This window comes from Mizuhopecten yessoensis, unplaced genomic scaffold (genome assembly GCF_002113885.1).
Source record: "Mizuhopecten yessoensis strain PY_sf001 unplaced genomic scaffold, ASM211388v2 scaffold131, whole genome shotgun sequence".
NCBI lineage: Eukaryota > Metazoa > Mollusca > Bivalvia > Pectinida > Pectinidae > Mizuhopecten > Mizuhopecten yessoensis.
In genome coordinates this window covers 23857-38842 of record NW_018403393.1, presented here as the reverse complement: position 1 = coordinate 38842, position 14986 = coordinate 23857, and the positions used below count along the sequence as shown (strand labels likewise).

The 14986-nt window shown below is 38.1% G+C and overlaps 1 protein-coding gene and 1 long non-coding RNA gene across 17 annotated transcripts in view; one reads left to right on the top strand and one right to left on the bottom strand.

Moving 5' to 3' along the window:
- Positions 1-1099, top strand: part of LOC110455664 — a 5881-nt gene extending 4782 nt beyond the window's left edge. For 15 of the 16 annotated variants that reach the window (XR_002463526.1, XR_002463534.1, XR_002463485.1 and 12 more), the window contains 2 exons: positions 5-38; positions 135-1099. This is a non-coding gene — a long non-coding RNA (uncharacterized LOC110455664). The remainder of the gene's footprint in view (positions 1-4; positions 39-134) is intronic. The other variant, XR_002463532.1, reaches the window with a different exon arrangement.
- Positions 1100-2778: 1679 nt separating this feature from the next.
- LOC110455597 (beta-1,4-galactosyltransferase 3-like) lies at positions 2779-14533 on the bottom strand. Its single transcript, XM_021505835.1, has 8 exons — positions 14450-14533; positions 13237-13457; positions 12309-12541; positions 11276-11463; positions 10945-11067; positions 6873-6968; positions 6244-6432; positions 2779-4782 (listed from the first exon to the last, which is right to left on the bottom strand). The coding sequence occupies exons 2-8, from the start codon at positions 13421-13423 to the stop codon at positions 4758-4760; spliced, it is 1041 nt and encodes a 346-aa protein (XP_021361510.1). The 5' UTR covers positions 13424-13457; positions 14450-14533; the 3' UTR covers positions 2779-4757.
- Between the last annotated feature and the right edge of the window lie 453 nt (positions 14534-14986).

The window sequence follows — 14986 nt, the reverse complement described above, 5'->3', positions numbered from 1 at the left end:
TTAGGTATATAGATGCTCTGTTAGTGCCTGTGCTTTAGGTATATAGATGCTCTGTTGTGCCCGTGCTTTAGGTATATAGATGCTCTGTTAGTGCCTGTGCTTTAGGTATATAGATGTGCTGTTAGTGCCCGTAGGTATATAGATGCTCTGTTAGTGCCTGTGCTTTAGGTATATAGATGCTCTGTTAGTGCCCGTAGGTATATAGATGTGCTGTTAGTGCCCGTAGGTATATAGATGCTCTGTTAGTGCCCGTGCTTTAGGTATATAGATTCGCTGTTAGTGCTGTGTCTTGATGAAATTGTTTACTTAAGTTCACTGTAATGTTAAATTTGCCTCAATACAGAGAGGGAAAAGGTGCAAGTTAAACCACAGCAAACAGTTCTCAGTATACAGAGTTATAAACAGTGGTCACAGTTTCACAGGTGAAGAAATTAGATTGACTCAGCCTTGCTACTGTGGAAACAAATAATGTGCAACAGGTGAACTTTGAATTAAAAGTAAACACATGTGTATGGGTCTAAAAGTGTATCATTCATTCATGCAACAATAGGTGACACATATGTACTAAGAAATATCAGCAAAAAAAGTCATTAAACACAGTGACTATAACCTTGATACAGTGACCACTAACCTTAATTCAAGAAATGCTTGCAAAAATATTCAAAAATATAAATGACCAAAAATTACTAATTAACACTAACATGCAACAATAAAACTACTCTAGAGCACCGAAGCAACACTTATATATATACATATTTAATCATACATACAGGACTGTTACTGCAACAAGGTGAACTAATCATACATACAGGACTTTTACTGCTACAAAGTAACCCAATAACCATACATACAGGACTTTTACTGCTACAACGTAACCCAATAACCATACATACAGGACTTTTACTGCTACAACGTAACCCAATAACCATACATACTGGACTTTTACTGCTACAACGTAACCCAATAACCATACATACTGGATTTTTACTGCTACAACGTAACCCAATAACCATACATACTGGACTTAAACCGCTACAACGTAACCCAATAACCATACATACTGGATTTTTACTGCTACAACGTAACCGAATAACCATACATACTGGACTTAAACCGCTCCAACGTAACCCAATAACCATACACACAGGACTTTTACTGCTACAAAGTAACCCAATATCCATACATACAGGACTTTTACTGCTACAACGTAACCCAATAACCATACATACTGGACTTAAACCGCTACAAGGTAACCCAATAACCATACATACAGGACATACAAAATTCTTAATGATTGTAATTGATATTCTGAAAATGATTAAGAAATAAATGCTGGCATATAATGCTTATTCCTGAACAAACATCTTGATTGGAATGAAGTGAAGTAAATGTTTTATTTAAGGTTAAAGAAAATGGACAGCTATAGGTTTATGTCCAAAGGCAAAATAAACTGTGAGTTTTATAAGGCACTACTCATATACATGTTATCAGTATATTAACATAATGCTTTTGTAAACAAGAGGCCCAGAGGGCCTGTATCGCTCACCTGAATATGTTTAAAATAATTGGTATGAAGTAGGTGCTGTAAGTACATATGAAAATTCAGAAAGATCCATCCAGTACTTGAGATATAGCGAGAACAAACTTCAAACAGAGCCCCATATATGCAACCTAGGGGGTCATACCCACCAATTATACAAAATTGAGTCCCCTTGACCCAAGGATGCTCCAGACTAAATAAGGATAAAATCCCTTAATCCCGATGGTCGAAGAAGGATTTTAAAGGTTTTACGTCTATTTCTCCTATTGGGCCCCGCCCTTCTGCCCCTTGGGAGACCACACCCACTGCATGCTTATACAAAATTGAGTCCCCTTGGCCCATTGATGATCCAGACTAAATAAGGATCAAATCCCTTAATCTCTATGGTAGAAGAAGGATTTTAAAGGTTTTACCTCTATTTCCCCTATTGGACCCAGCCTCTCTGCCTCCAGAGAGGTCAAACACACCGCTTATACAAAATTGAGTCCCTTCTGCCAAAAGGATGCTCCAGACTAAATTAAGATAATATCCCTTAATCCCTATGGTAGAAGAAGGATTATAAAGGTTTTACCTATATTTCCCCTACTGGGCCACGCCCCTCAGGCCCCTGGGGGGCCACACCCACCGTTTATACAAATTGGTTCTCCTTTACCCAAGGATGCTCCACACCAAATATGAACCAAAATCTTTCATTCCTACAGAAGAAGAATTTTAAAGAATAATTTGCTGTTTCCCCTATTGGGCCCCGCCCCTCAGGCCCCTGGGGGGCCACACCCAACGTTTATACAAAATTGGTTCCCCTTCACTCAAGGATGCTTCAGACCAAATATGGAACAAATCCTTTCATTCCTACGGAAGAAGAAGGATTTTAAAGAATTTGTTATATTTCCCCTGTTTGACCCCGACCCTCAGCCCCCAGGGGGCCAGACCTACAGTTTATACAAAATTGGTTCCCCTTCACCCAAGGATGCTTCTGACCAAATATGGAACAATTCCTTTCATTCCTACAGAAGAAGAAGGATTTTAAAGAATAATTTGCTATGTTTCCCCTATTGGGCCCCGCCCCTCCGCCCCCAGGGGGGGCAGACCCACCATTTATACAAAATTTGTTCCCCTTCCCCCAAGGATGCTTTTGACCAAATTTGGTTAAAATCTGCTCAGTCGTTCATGACGAGTAGCGTTTTAAAGGAAAAGTTGACGGACGGACGGACAGCCGACGGACGTCAGACGCTGCGGTATGGCATAAGCTCACCATGGTCCTTTGGACCAGGTGAGCTAAAAAGAACAATATTTAAAAAAATATGATACCTTTGAACTGAATATGACATTATGCATGTCCTCTTAAGCTTTTCAATGATGACATGATGTCTAGTGATGCCAATGATATGATATCATGTTTCAATATCACACTAGGTCGGCCACAACATTAAAACGATGTCCCTATCCCCCCCATTGATGTTCCACATACTTAGACATTAAGTGTAGACATGTGCCTCCTTTCACTAGGTAATGTTATATTCTGTAAAAATGGAAATGTTGGCGTGTGGAAATGTTCGCCTCGTGACCGTTTAAACAGGTTGGTATGTGGAAATGTTCGCCTCATGACCGTTTAAACAGGTTGGTATGTGGAAATGTTCGCCTCGTGACCGTTTAAACAGGTTGGTATGTGAAAATGTTCGCCTCGTGACCGTTTAAACAGGTTGGTATGTGGAATTGTTTGTGTTGGCAACAGTCCTGAAATCTACATATTTTATTAGATATTACCATAAAATCCATATTTTGACATGTGGAAATTTTCGCATTTGGACTACTTGGACTACAATTTGAATGCCTCCACACGGAAAATGTGAACATTTCCACCCTAATCCAGCCACCTTAATTTTCAACTAATTAGCTTAAGGTAAAACTGCGAAGAAGAGGTAAAGGGCCCGAGTTTAAGCCCTCGGTTTTTTGTTCTTTTTTTTCTACAAATTTATAAGTTTTTAATTTTTAACAACTATGGTTCAGGTGATTTCTATGGTTAATCTTGTGTTGAAAAGGACGCTAACTGTGGCAATTTTAGTCAATATGTGTGAAATAGATGGTACAATTTACCTTAATTGTGAAACGATAGGACAACTGGGACAATTTTGTCCAGAAAAAATATATGTGTACAGACAGGTGCCTCAGCATTCCTTCTCACTTTCACTGTTAATTAATTTAACTGTAGAATTGTTATATTGATTAATAAAGTCTCTGATGCAAATATTAATATCTGTATGAATGGCACGACAACACATTTGACATCAATCATATTAAGTAGGATTTACGTACCAATGTTAAAAGTGTATTAAGGTGTGTCTATTTATGTCATGTACAGAAAACACTGAATTATAACATCACTCCACACTCTCTCTGATCGCATTATAGGAATTGCTGCTGCCTGCTTTATATGGAATGTTACATTGTAAAATAAACAAATAATTCTAGGTATAAGTATTGGACTACTGGGACTACAAGTATTCACTTGTTTTAAAACCACAAACCTACAATGAAAGGTGACAGCTTCACTGGATAAATAACACAGTATTTATCTCCTCACTTTATCTCAGTAGTGGGACTAAAAATCATAGAATGTCACAGAAAATAAATAATTCTAAAACCAAAACGTATTAATGATGTCAATATACATTTATTGCTCTTGTTGTGAGGAAACACTCAATTCTTTGTTTCCCTGGAATAATGTTTCACAACAGCAGAGTGCAAATGAAACATGATAAAACAGATGGAAACAAATAATCGGGATTCCCTACTACAAGGGCAATATATATATATATCTAATTATACCTTAACAGGACAATAACACAACAAATAATCGGGATTCCCTACTACAAGGGCAATACATATCTAACTATACCTTAACAGGACAATAACACAACAATACAGATGAGCCGGCTTACAGACCGTTGTCCACTGTGTCGGCTTACAGACCGTTGTCCACTGTGTCGGCTACTAGGAACCAAGTTGTGGTTCCCTTTTGCTCATTTTTCTAGATAGCGGAGAGAATAAGGGAAATAAGACTGCGGAAACTTGAGTGGGTAAGGGAAACACAATGTTTCATTTCCTCTCCATATGATCAGTATACAATCAAGCAAGATGTTCTATAATATCCCTAGTCATGCTCTCTTTCCTTAAAAGATTTACAAATAAATCACTGTAAGCTGGTTGGTATCTTCTCTCATGGAAAGTAGAACTTAAGAAACCTGTAAAGAATCAAAACATTCTATTATTATCCACTAAACCCTATATTTCACTGCCTTAAACTGATTAGTTAGACAAAATTAAAGGCCCCTTAACCCACACTCTGTCTTGTATATCAGAAAATCTGGTACATCAAACAAAATGATGAGGTCCCCACAGACTGATATATCAGACAAAATTTAAAGTCTCCTTTACCCATAGTCTGATCAGTCACATACAATTTAGACACTCCTTTCCTGGTAGTCTGATATATCAGACAAGGATTAGAGACCATCTTCCCTTATTCTGACAAAATTCGGTGTCCCTGAAATGAAATTCGGAATGATAAGCCTTGTGACCTTGACCTTTGGAAGTGTTTAACCCCTACTGCAAACCTACATATATCAAAGTGTATTACCATGTTAAATCACCACCAGTGTTTATACAATAGAGAAGCTAGTGTGTGTGGTACCACCAGTGTTTATACATTAGAGTAGCTAGTATGTGTGGTACCACCAATGTTTATACAATAGAGTAGCTAGTGTGTGTGGTACCACCAGTGTTTATACAATAGAGTAGCTAGTATGTGTGGTACCACCAGTGTTTATACAATAGAGTAGCTGGTGTGTGTGGTACCACCAGTGTTTATACAATAGAGTAGCTAGTGTGTGTGGTACCACCAGTGTTTATACAATAGAGTAGCTAGTGTGTGTGGTACCACCAGTGTTTATACAATAGAGTAGCTAGTGTGTGTGGTACCACCAGTGTTTATACAATAGAGTAGCTAGTGTGTGTGGTACCACCAGTGTTTATACAATAGAGTAGCTAGTGTGTGTGGTACCACCAGTGTTTATACAATAGAGTAGCTAGTGTGTGTGGTACCACCAGTGTTTATACAATAGAGTAGCTAGTGTGTGTGGTACCACCAGTGTTTATACAATAGAGTAGCTAGTGTGTGTGGTACCACCAGTGTTTATACAATAGAGTAGCTAGTGTGTGTGGTACCACCAGTGTTTATACAATAGAGTAGCTAGTGTGTGTGGTACCACCAGTGTTTATACAATAGAGTAGCTAGTGTGTGTGGTACCACCAGTGTTTATACAATAGAGTAGCTAGTGTGTGTGGTACCACCAGTGTTTATACAATAGAGTAGCTAGTGTGTGTGGTACCACCAGTGTTTATACAATAGAGTAGCTAGTGTGTGTGGTACCACCAGTGTTTATACAATAGAGTAGCTAGTGTGTGTGGTACCACCAGTGTTTATACAATAGAGTAGCTAGTGTGTGTGGTACCACCAGTGTTTATACAATAGAGTAGCTAGTGTGTGTGGTACCACCAGTGTTTATACAATAGAGTAGCTAGTGTGTGTGGTACCACCAGTGTTTATACAATAGAGTAGCTAGTGTGTGTGGTACCACCAGTGTTTATACAATAGAGTAGCTAGTGTGTGTGGTACCACCAGTGTATATTCTGTGTGTACATACCACCAAAATGATTCATGTGTGGTGTCCTTGGTGACATCAATCCGGTGCCCCTCAGAGGGGCCGATGTCTACAGTGATGTTGGTGTACAGAGGTAGGTGTACGAGCTGTTTTACAGTGTAATTCATTGTGTTTTGCGAGTTTAAGCCATCGTGCATCCATCTTCCTTGCCACCCAAGAAACGCATCATACCTGTTAGAAAAAATCAGCTCAATCATGATTTCAATATAATCTAAACCAGTGTTCCTCCCCTCCCCCAAGATCATTTTGCTCTTTCAGATTTCAATCCTTAGGCATATCCTCTGACTGCAGTTAGCTGTAGTATCCTCACATTTTTATACACAAATGTTTAACAAATCAAAAGAAGATTTTGCACTAAATATCTCAGTGGGGTTTCAAATAAATATGATACTAAAATAATAGAACTTAAAAACTTCCCTTTGAAATAAAAAAAAATCATCATTTATCCATTCTCAAGCCCATTATGTTTATGATTATATTTAAAGTGACTATCAGCCTGTTTTTTCTTTCTTATGAAAATTGAGATTTAGCTATTATCAGTCGTGTGCAACGAAGAAATTATAGGGATAAAACGATTATCTGGAATTATTGTTAGTAAACCCTTTACATACCCATTTTCAGATCTTGTTTCTTTAACATGGCGCACCATCTTGAACATCCCGATGTGTTCTGGTGGCCGAGTGATCAAAAGTCCTGCTTCCTGTGTTCTAAATAACAGAAAACAGTACATAAAAACTGATAATACATAAAGAGGTCTGTACCACTGCTAAACAATGGTAACTATAAACTTGCAGAGCTTTTTCTAACCAACTGAGCCACCTGGTCAAAAGTAGAACCTGATCCTGCTACAGTTATATCCCAGGGGATGTTATTGTAGAACCTGATCCTGATAGTTATATCCCAGGTGATGTTATTGTAGAACCTGATCCTGCTACAGTTATATCCCAGGGGATGCTATTGTAGAACCTGATCCTGCTACAGTTATATCCCAGGGGATGTTAGTGTAGAACCTGGTCATGCTACAGTTATACCCCAGGGGATGTTATTGTAGAACCTGATCCTGCTACAGTTATATCCAAGGGGATGTTATTGTAGAACCTGATCATACTACAGTTATATCCCAGGGGATGTTAGTGTAGAACCTGGTCACGCTACAGTTATATCCCAGGGGATGTTATTTTGGAACCTGATCCTGCCACAGTTATAACACAGGGGATGTTATTGTTGAACCTGATCATGCTACAGTTATATCCCAGGGGATGGTATTGTAGAAACTGATCCTGCTACAGTTATATGCCAGGGGATGTTATTGTAGAACCCGATCCTGCTACAGTTATATCCCAGGGGATGTTATTTTGGAACCTGATCCTGCTACAGTTATAACACAGGGGATGTTATTGTAGAACCTGATCATGCTACAGTTATATCCCAGGGGATGTTATTGTAGAACCTGATCCTGCTACAGTTATATCCCAGGAAATGTCATTGTAGAACCTGATCCTGCTACAGTTATATCCCAGGGGATGTCATTGTAGAACCTGATCCTGCTACAGTTATACCCCAGGGGATGTTATTGTAGAACGAACCTGATCCTGCTACAGTTATACCCCAGTGGATGTTATTGTAGAATCTGATCATGCTACAGGTATATCCCAGGGGATGTTATTGTAGAACCTGATCAAGCTAGTTATACCCCAGGGGATGTCATTGTAGAACCTGATCATGCTTCAGTTATACCCCAGGGGATGTTATTGTAGAACCTGATCCTGCTACAGTTATACCCCAGGGGATGTTATTGTAGAACCTGATCCTGCTACAGTTATATCCCAGGGGATGTCATTGTAGAACCTGATCCTGCTACAGTTATATCCCAGGGGATGCTATTGTAGAACCTGATCCTGGTACAGTTATATCCCAGGGGATGTTATTGTAGAACCTGATCATGCTTCAGTTATACCCCAGGGATGTTATTGTAGAACCTGATCCTGCTACGGTTATATCCAAGAAATGTTATTGTAGAACCTGATCATGCTTCAGTTATATCCCAGGGGATGTTATTGGTAGACTCCTGGTCAATATATAGCATGGTAGACTCCTGGTCAATATATAGCATGGTAGACTCATGGTCAATATATAGCATGGTAGACTCATGGTCAATATATAGCGCTAAACAAATTAACTCCCATAAAGGAAACAAAATAATAAGAAAAAATCAACTTCTAACAGAAGTTGTCAGAAGCATTCAAACAAAACGAAAATACTGTAAGGCGATGACATGGGGATGGTGGGAGGGTAAAACTTATAAGGTGCCAAACTTTCTGAAAAACTTCCTGTCTGCTGCCTCCTTTAACACATTTTTTCTAATGCTCATACATGCTTCTCATTGGTCAATTTCAGTCACATGTATAGGCTACTTAAATATAGTAACACACATATATATATATCTCATACAGTATGGGTCAAAGAAGTAATATAGACGGTAAAATCCCATATAACACTGGATCGTAATGGAGGTATGTCCGTAGGTAGTCCGAATTATTCTGACGTTTTATCAACTTTTTTCATATCGGTCTGTCGTCAATTAACGTCAGAACTCCGGCCCTCTATAATATGCGGGAAATATGCGACCCGCGTCCGGAGCGCACTTCAAACTGATATTTTAGAAACAAATCGTCACTTTCACACACATGTCGCACATGGATCGAAAGATCTATTCTTTATGAACATGATGAACATACATAACATGCCTCAAACAACTAATACAATCACTAAAAACATATTTTTTCAAATTTACTCTGTTTATAGCCCCGCCTTCCAATGCCACGTGACTAAAATCTCTCCGGCCTACATCATAACGTTGGGAAATACATTCGGTAACGCGAGATCTCGCCAAGTCATGTGACATTTCTCATGGCCTAATTTCCATAAAAAACATGGGTTGGTATAGAAAACGTTGGAAAATGCTTTTCGTAATGATCTTTGAAACATATTATTGATACCACCTAGTGCATAAAGAATAGATCTTTCGATCCATGTGCGACATGTGTGTGAAAGTGACGATTTGTTTCTAAAATATCAGTTTAAAGTGCGCTCCGGGTGCGGGTCGCATATTTCCTGCATATTATAGAGGGCCGGAGTTCTGACGTTAATCGACGATAGACCGATATGAAAAAAGTTGATAAAACGTCAGAATAATTCGGACTAGTCCGTAGGATACGAATTACTTAAATATTATATGGGGCAAAGAAGTAATTCCAACAGTGTGGACAAGTTTATGTTGTCAAATTTTCGGAGCGATCCGCTCCTTTTTCATGACACAGTGAAACAGAACAGTTACATGTACATATACATCATATTACAAAAAGATAGAATTGATATACTATAATTGAAAATATAGCTATTATATAAAACCAATAGTCCCCTCGGCTACAATCAACGGCAAAGTGTATCACATACTACAAACGCTGACATGCACATCAGTCAATGTGGTGTACCTTATTACCTGCAATAAATGCAAGTTACAGTACGTGGGCGAGACCTGCACCCAGCTCAATGTCAGGATCAACAACCACCGCTGCTCCATCAAGCAGAACAAACCAGACTTCCCTGTGGCAAGGCATTTTAATATGCCTAGCCATAGTTGGAAAGACATGCAGGTTGTTGCCATAGATCATTGCCCTACATGGGATGAAACGAGACGACGTACGAGAGAACGGTTTTGGACCACCAATCTACAAACCCGCTACCCTCGAGGTATGAACGAACGATAGGCTGTTGCCATCCGCTCGTTTTCCTTCCAGGGGGCATTTGACCTAATGATTCATTACTGCACAGTTGGTCTGCTTTCTCGCCTGCCTGCTGCTTCATGTCAGTGTGTGTGACCAACAGCCGTTGTCAGATTTTTTGCAGATTTATACAGTATCTTAGCCATTTTATCTACTTATTCCTCCTGCACTCACTTATTTAATAATTACATGCATAATTCGTGCAAACCAATAGAGGCACATGCATTATTCCTGCAAACCAAAAGAGGCGACTAAGTGGGACCCCCTGCTGTGACTTAGATCTATCGCAGTATTGAGAGGCGACTAATGAGACATTCCGTAGCAGATTGGAGATTTTTCACATTTACCGGGCCAGATTTCCAAATGCACATGTTCAACGTTTTTGATATCTCTCATTGACTCACTTTATATGACAGTGCGTCTTGCGCAAGAATAGGTCCTCTACATCAGCGTTCCTTGTCCGCGATGCTCTAAGCTTAATTGCTGCCTTCAGCTGTCTTTAGGCGAGGGGACTATTGGTTTTATATAATAGCTATATTTTCAATTATAGTATATCAATTCTATCTTCTTGTAATATGATGTATATGTACATGTAACTGTTCTGTTTCACTGTGTCTTGAAAAAGGAGCGGATCGCTCCGAAAATTTGACAACCTAGACTTGTCCACACTGTTGGAATTACTTCTTTGCCCCATATCTCATACAGTACATATACATGTCCCCTACTCCCAGACCCACGTTTATAGAACCTTATATTAAGTAAGACATGATGGAAGGGCATTGCATTCATGTTGTGTATAAACTCAAATTAAATATAATTTCCATTTACATGGTAATCTGTTAATTTCAAGTAGATTAAATTTCAAGCAACAAAATTATGCGGATAAAATATGACTTACCGTGCCGAGATGTCATCATCCTCGTTGCCCCAGCCCCAGTAGGAGTTCGGGTAGCCATTGATTTTAAGGAAGCTGTCAGCCTTCATAGCAATAACACCGCCAGCATAGTTAAAGTACATCACACTGTGGTAGGGAAAGACAACTCTATCATATATTTTCGCATATAAATACATATATAGTCACTTAAATTTTATTATCGGTACATGTAGTATATACGATAAAGTTATACAATGAATATTTCTTAAATGTCATTTAGCCGACAATGAAAAAAGTAAATGAATAATCACTCACAGTACAAACACATACAATTCTTATTTGGAGTAAAACTCACTGATATCTAGTTTCATCGATAGCAGACGACAGCTGACGCAGGTGGTCATCACACATGTAAAGATTTTTGTCGTTTTCCGGGAGAAGATCCACATCATGGAAAACAAAGCAATCAAATTGGCCAATCTTCATTGCCTCAGTGAATCCAACATTCATCAGCTTTCCTCTGTTAAATCTGTCATTTCCGGCCTGTACATCAAATCAGTATCATTAAAATAAAGCTTACAAACTTTATATCAATTTGGTTTAAAAAGTAAAATCATTTCTAACAGTAGGCCCAGTATACATAGTGCTCACCTAGATAGTGATGTAATCATGGCAAAATATTCTCATCAAAAGTAGTATTGCAACTATTTCTCCATCCCTGGACCAAAGGATGGAGCAAGTCTGGTTGAGATCTGTGTGTTTGTGTGTATGGTTAAGGACCAGACACTAAGGGCTAACCCTACAACCATACTTGTGTTGTTTTCTTTTTGCAAGTATATGGTTATTACATGGAAATACCAACCATTTCAAATGTATGACCCAAGGACAAAGAAAAGCTTTGCTTTACTGGTCAACAAATCATGACATTGGATACTGTGGAACTAAAAGAGAAGAAAACTTTGACCCTGGCCAGCAGTCTGAGTTATACTGTTGACCTAAACACAATATACTTAAAACAAAAACCCCACACGAGTGGTCACATCAAACATATCATTACTTTAGACCTTTTAGTTCTGTAGAAAATTCTGCTTGAAGGTTTTAACACATATGGCCCGATGACCTTGAAAGAAGGTCAAGGTCATTTTAACTAATCATAATGCTTTATCCAAGATACATGTTGACCAAATATTGGGATCCTTGGGCTAACTTAACTAAGAAGAGGATTCTTGAAACGTTTTACCCAGTGTTTCCATGGTTAACATTGGACTTGGTGCTTAAAATAGAATCAGCAATGCCAGAAGCTTCAAAGGTCTTATCCCTGGATTGAGATTACTCTGCCAACATCACATATGCCAGTGATAGATCTATTAATCCTTCTTCATACAAACCTGCTCTACTAAGAACACTTGGTAGTCAATGTTTTGTTTCCACAGTAACGGGTGTATCCTGTTCAGCATGATCTTGAGATGATGGAGGCGGTTCCTGTATGGGATTATGATAGCAACCTTCTGGAATGATGTGCATCCTTCAGGCTTCCACTGTCCACCCGGCAAAACATGGGGATTTCTCTGCTTTATGAGTTCAAATGATGGTTCAGAGAAAATATCCAATTTAACCACATCTGGAATCAAGTAAAAATATTTCATAATATATGACTGGAGCAATTAGGAAACAAATAAAACGTTTCATTATAACTTAACTAAGTTTATAAGTGAATCAGTTAAAGATGTTGCTTTATGTTGTTTATTTACCAGTTTTTCAAAGGCATTCCCCAAAGTATGTTTTTCTTTCAAAAACTTTTTATCAAATCTAAAGGCTCTCAGTAAACAAAGTGTCCGCTGCATGCTTACAAGTTTTGTCAGTGGTACAGGAATCCTGAAGTTCTATGTTTATACAATTTATATTGAATTCCATTGGATCTAAGGTGCACTAGATCAAAGTTTGGTGCCATACAAAAGGCACAGATTTTGGGGCACACTCTCTGCCTAAACAACATTGATTCCTAAACTTTAAAATTAAAATTCAAACCAAATTCCAATTTTCTAAACAGTGTATTAGATTGATTGATAATCAATTTATACATTTTTTCGTGTAAATATGATTACCACTGTTCCTAATTTGGATACCAAATATTAATCACATCTTATTTAACAACGAAATGAAAAAGCTGATTGGAAGTCAATTACAATTCCCTAATTATAGCCTCATTGTACAGAGAGGGAAGGTAAACAGTTTATGTCCTTTCACTAATAAATGTGGCTTGGGACATGAAAACCATGCCCTCACATGCTCCTCAATGCAACCTAACCATCTTACCCAGGTTGTCAAAGTTTATCGGACAGATATGTGCGGCCTTGAGAGGGCTGAGGATGTGTGTCCGAACTAGAGACTCTGGATTTGTGTAGGTACAGTGACTACGGTAGTTGAACAGAGAAAACAGCACCAGTCCTATGTAAAACACTAGCAGTGTCAGCATTAATGGGCGCCTCAATCGTTTCTTCATAATGTCGACAGCGACCAGTGGAGTACCAAAAAATCTACAAAACAGAAACAAAATGATATCAAAATATTATCTATGCAGTATTGCAAGTGTAAGAAATTTTTAAGGAGTATTATTTTAAATCCAATTTACTGGTATTTGATTTTTTACCCTGATGTTCCAAAGCATCTTTGCTAGCCAAAGGCTACGATCTGGAACGGTCATGTCTACTAACTGAAAGCAGGGACGTATAATGGAGTCTCTATATACTGTCCCTGCTGAAAGTAACCCTTGGCTAGCGAAGATGGTTTAAAAGGTTTTTATTCTGTTTTCATGCCCTTTATTCCCCATTTTAGTAGTAAAATTATGTATACATTAGTAACTGTTACTCAAAAGAAGGACTATATATTGTATCGGTGTCAGGTCATATTGCCCTAAATCCTGTTCGTTCTAAGTCATATGGGCTAATAATATGTTTACTGCCTGTAAGTCTAGATATTATATGTATCACCAATACAGACTCATTGGCAGTTTTCCTAAGTCTTCCTTAGTCGTTTTTGTCATTAGATTCATTTGATTCATTAGGACGAGAACTGCACATAGTATACAACTGAAATTCATCTGACAACACAATATATGAAAACAATAAGGTTTTAAAAAATCGAAAACCTTTAAAGTGATATTTATAACTTCAAAAATTATATTCATATTTGAACGAAACAAGTTACAACCTTGAGCAAATTGGTTTAGGGTGAAACTGTAACGTTATATTAGTGGGAACATGATTTAGGGCTAAACAACTTGTAGTGAACATGATTTAGGGTGAAATGACTTGTAGTGTGAACATGATTTAGGGTGAAACGACTTGTAGTGTGAACATGATTTAGGGTGAAACGACTTGTAGTGTGAACATGATTTCGGGCATTTTCTGGTGTTTTCCCGTTTAAGCAAAAAATCACTTTATTTTCCTATTTTCCCAAAATCCTTGTTGGTGATATTTCCCCAAACCAGCAGGCACATATCCCTGTGAAAAAGAGGTAGAAAACATACAATTTAGTGTGACTGACGATAGATCCTGGATTTTAGAGGCGAGGAACTGATGATAGTGAGAGATTGATACTGACAACAACCCAAACAAGGAAGTGATAATGTGTAAGGGGAGTTAACTCTATATCAACTTACGCAGAGAAACTAATTATAGCCCGAGATATTTTTTAAGTCCGGAACAGCTAGTTAACAGACAGAGGCATATTAAGAATATATGATTCCCAGAGACAAGTGATACACTTTACATTAACACTGCGTTTAAAAAAAAAGAAATTTAAGATTTAAGCAATCCATATATCGAATATCAGCACTGTGTTTGCATCAATGATTTAGCTGCTGGACTGAAAACTGTGTTAGTTCAATATGGGAGGTAGCTCGTGTATTATGGTTTACCAAATTTATTTATGTATTGTTCGATAACAAGCAGGCGATCTGCAGTTAGACGAAAAAAATACAGTGTCAGTGGATACAGAATACACAATCAACTCTGACTAATATTTATTTATCATTTTTTTGGTAAAAAGTGTTGAAAATCTTATT

Bases quoted from the DNA above. Each gene is read 5' to 3' on its own strand.
- LOC110455597 (XM_021505835.1), bottom strand. From the start codon at position 13,423: ATGAAGAAACGATTGAGGCGCCCATTAATGCTGACACTGCTAGTGTTT. The intron at 6,969-10,944 runs GTAAGTCATATT...TCTGTTATTTAG, and splicing joins GATGATGACATCTCGGCACG to AACACAGGAAGCAGGACTTT. The intron at 4,783-6,243 runs GTATGTACACAC...GATTCTTTACAG, and splicing joins ACACATGAATCATTTTGGTG to GTTTCTTAAGTTCTACTTTC.